The sequence below is a fragment of the Gadus chalcogrammus genome, chromosome 12, assembly GCF_026213295.1.
Source record: "Gadus chalcogrammus isolate NIFS_2021 chromosome 12, NIFS_Gcha_1.0, whole genome shotgun sequence".
Classification (NCBI taxonomy): domain Eukaryota; kingdom Metazoa; phylum Chordata; class Actinopteri; order Gadiformes; family Gadidae; genus Gadus; species Gadus chalcogrammus.
In genome coordinates, this window is record NC_079423.1 from 31,726,405 (window position 1) to 31,730,402 (window position 3,998).

General features: G+C 40.8%; 1 protein-coding gene across 1 annotated transcript in view; it reads left to right on the forward strand.

Annotated features, from left to right (window-relative positions):
• Positions 1-427, forward strand: part of cp (ceruloplasmin) — a 12,908-nt gene extending 12,481 nt beyond the window's left edge. The window contains exon 22 of the mRNA XM_056603485.1: positions 143-427. Coding sequence (XP_056459460.1) covers positions 143-165 — 23 coding nt within the window. The 3' untranslated portion in view covers positions 166-427. The remainder of the gene's footprint in view (positions 1-142) is intronic.
• The last annotated feature ends 3,571 nt before the right edge of the window (positions 428-3,998 follow it).

Genomic DNA, 3,998 nt, shown 5'->3' on the forward strand with positions numbered 1-3,998 from the left:
ATGATGATGATGATGATGATGATGATGATGATGATGATGATGATGGTGGTGGTGTTGGGGGGGGTGGTGATGATGGCTACTGTTGTGAGGAGGTTTAGGATGAGATGTTTAGTCGTCATTATGTCTGTGTCTGTTTCCCCAGCAAAAGGAGGTCGATTTGGCTGAGCTGCAGTGTCAAGGAGCAGATTAAGAAAGTCGTCAATGTCCACAAATAAGAAGGCATAAACGTCTGTGTATGCGGGATAGGCAATGACAAGCTAGACTAAATCACTAAACTCTTTCCAGAAAAATGAATTTATATCCACTGGCCCCCTGATGGCAGTATAGACTTATTGTGTAGTCTCAGCTCCCTTGCTTGAAATGTGTGATTGCAACTTACACTGATGTAGATGCATTGGATGTTGGAATAAAGTGCTTTGAAATTTGCCAATCAGGCTCTTTGTGTTTGTTGATTCCACCAGTATGACTTACACATCCAAAAGCCTACTTTCTTTTACATATGAGACACCAGACTATCCCCAGACGCAGGCAAACACTTTCAAAGATTGCTAAAGAATCCGTGGTTATTTTATGAACATAATAGGTGTCAATAATCTGACCACACTACATTGATCTATGTGTCTGTGCTCTATAGCTCCCTACTTTGTACTGCTGAGCCTCAACGGAGAAATGCTGCCATCGCCCATGAACGGCATCTACTAGAAAAACAGTGTTTGTTTGCGTTTCTGTCTGTGTGTGTCTGTGAGTCCGTGTGTGTGTGTGTGTGTGTGTGTGTGTGTGTGTGTGTGTGTGTGTGTGTGTGTGTGTCTGTCTGTCTTTGTGTGCCTGTATGTGTGTATGTCTGTATGTGTCTGTCTCTGTGTGTGTGCGTGTGTGTGTGCATTTGTGTCTGTGCATGTGTGTGTGTGTGTGTCTGTGTGTGTGCTTCGGGAGCAAAAAAAAGACTGCCGAACAACCAAGCCCCGCCCCTGATGGAGGCATAGGTGCGTCAAGGGGCAACGACGGGCCGCCGTGATTGGCTAGTAGAGGACAGCCGCTGCGATGGGCAGTTCGTGGGCTGTGGATTCTTTCATGACTGCTAGCAGTCCTAAATATTCCTTTCGGGCAAGGAGATCGCATGTTGATATTACCCAATGCCAGACATGATCCGACTTCTGAATATCAACGATGCTATGAACTTACTTGTCAAACAGTTTGAGATTTGGACTGATTTTTTTTCACTTGGAACCAAACAAGATCAACTTAACTTGTAATTGCCTCTTATGAGCTGACAAGGAAATAGCAAGCTGAGCAGTAGCTTCAATTGAGACAATATTGGAGGAAAAATGGCCATATGTCTTCAATATTCTAGTAACTAATGAGGAAATATGATCTGCATGCATAACCAGAATCATAGAAACCCAACAGCAGCTGTTGAGTATGTGAGTGAGGGTTATGAACAATTGAAAACAGATAAATGAAAATTAATTGACAATCAATTGAATTGATTTATAACTTTGTACTACACACCTACCCACATATCTCCCATGCTCCTGTCTAACTCAACTCCTGGAGCAAGGCAGGAACACCGCTAGGGTTTATGGGCTCGATTCCCACTGGGGGCATCCATGCAGATCCACCCAATGGCATATTTATCTTCACCTTTATTCTTGTGGAGACAGAGTCATGGACGCCTGGAGTTTGCTGTTTCCTCAGTACAGGAAACAACGGTAGTCCTATCTTAGACGGAACGCTAGAGCTGCGGAGCTCGGTCGCCAGCTGGCTGGACTCGCCTGGAGTCTCATCTTTGTTTTCCCTCTCTCCAGCAAGTTTTGGAGTTGAAGACTCTATGATTATTTTTCTTTTTTTCTTTGGAGTAATTAAATTGAATAACTTTGAAATGTATATTTGTAGTGAAACTGGCAAAAAAGCATGCTGCCTCATAAAAGCAGATGCAGTTTATGTATTCTCTGGTCATCATCATTTTCTTCAGATACGGCTAAAGCTGTAGCGTGGGCTCAGATCGAAATTAAATTTACTTTGGAAAAGTCTCGAAGTTCGAATGGAATTTGACAGGAAACAATTACATTAAACAGATGAAAACTCGTGACCTCAGGGTCACACACACACACACACACACACACACACACACACACACACACACACACACACACACACACACACACACACACACACACACACACACACACACACACACCATGCCAGATATGTGGATTAACTTCCTCTTTCCATGTCTTGGGTTTAACTCACGCTCTAAACAGCTCAGGTTCGGATGCCCGCAAAAACGTCGACAGGGGTACCACTGTCGTTTTTTATTGGTCAACATGGAAAAAACATGAGGGGTAACTGTCTTTTTTTATCGGCCGTCATTAAATAAACATAAGGGGTAACACTGTCGATATTTATCAAATAAAACATAGGGGGTAACACTGTTGTTTTTCTTTGGTCGTTATGAAAAAAATCAAAAGGGGTAACACTGTCGTTTTTTATTGGTCGTCATGAAAAAAACCATAAGGGGTAACACTGTTGTTTTTTATTGGTCGTCATGGAAAAAAACATAAGGGGTACGATAGTTGTTTTTTATCAGTCGTCATGAAAAAAAAACACAAGGTGTAACACTGTCGTTTTTTATTGGTCGTCATGAAAAAAAACATAGGGGGTAACACTGTTGTTTTTCTTTGGTCATCATGAAAAAAACCACAAGGGGTAACACTGTTGTTTTTTATTGGTCGTCATGAAAAAAACCATAAGGGGCAACAATGTTGTTTTTCTTTGGTCGTCATGAAAAAAACCAAAAGGGGTAACACTGTCGTTTTTTATTGGTCGTCATGAAAAAAAACATAAGGGGTAAGACAGTTGTTTTTTATTGGTCGTCATGAAAAAAAAACACAAGGGGTAACACTGTCGTTCTTTATTGGTCGTCATGAAAAAAAACATAGGGGGTAACACTGTTGTTTTTCTTTGGTTGTCATGAAAAAAAACATAGGGGGTAACACTGTTGTTTTTCTTTGGTCGTCATGAAAAAAAACACAAGGGGTACCACTGTTGTTTTTCTTTGGTCGTCATGAAAAAAAACACAAGGGGTAACACTGTCGTTTTTTATTGGTCGTCATGAAAAAAAACATAAGGGGTAACACTGTTGTTTTTGATTGGTCGTCATGAAATAAAACATAAGGGGTAACACTGTCGTTTTTTATTGGTCGTCATGAAAAAAAACATAAGGGGTAACACTGTCGTTTTTTATTGGTCGTCATGAAAAAAAACATAAGGGAAATAATAGAAACACACACATACATTTTAATGTCATGTATATCTTCTTTATCGATGATTGATTATTGTGTACTGTCATCGCCTCAGTGGTGCAGTGGAGTGCACTCTGCCTAACCCCCTGGAGACCGGGGTTCAATATCTGTGGAAACCACACTATCTTTAATTTGAAACGTAATGCTATCATGTCTATTGTACTGTCATATATAACCTCAGACAAATTTATGTTCCATGTCTCAGTGGGTAGTGGAGAGAGCTGTGAGTTAACTCCCTGGAGACCGGGGTTCATGACCGGTTGATGTCTTCTGTTGGAACACTCTTATCTCTATTTCATGCGAATTATAAAGTCAAGTATAACCTTTGTGACGACATTATCCGGTGTCTTGATGGTGCATTGTCAAATTTGGAGGTTAACACTCTATACAGCTCATGTTCGGATCCCCGCGAAAACGTCGACAGGGGTGCCACTGACGTTATGTATTGGTCAACATGGAAAAAACATGAGGGGTAACACAGTCTTTTTTTATCGGCCGTGATGAAATAAACGGTCAATATTTATCAAAAAAAACATAGGGGGTAACACTGTTGTTTTTTCTTTGGTTGCCATGAAATAAACCACAAGGGGTAACACTGTTGTTTTTTATTGGTCGTCATGAAAAAAACCACAAGGGGTACCACTGTCGTTTTTTATTGGTCGTCATGAAAAAAAACATAAGGGGTAACACTGTTGT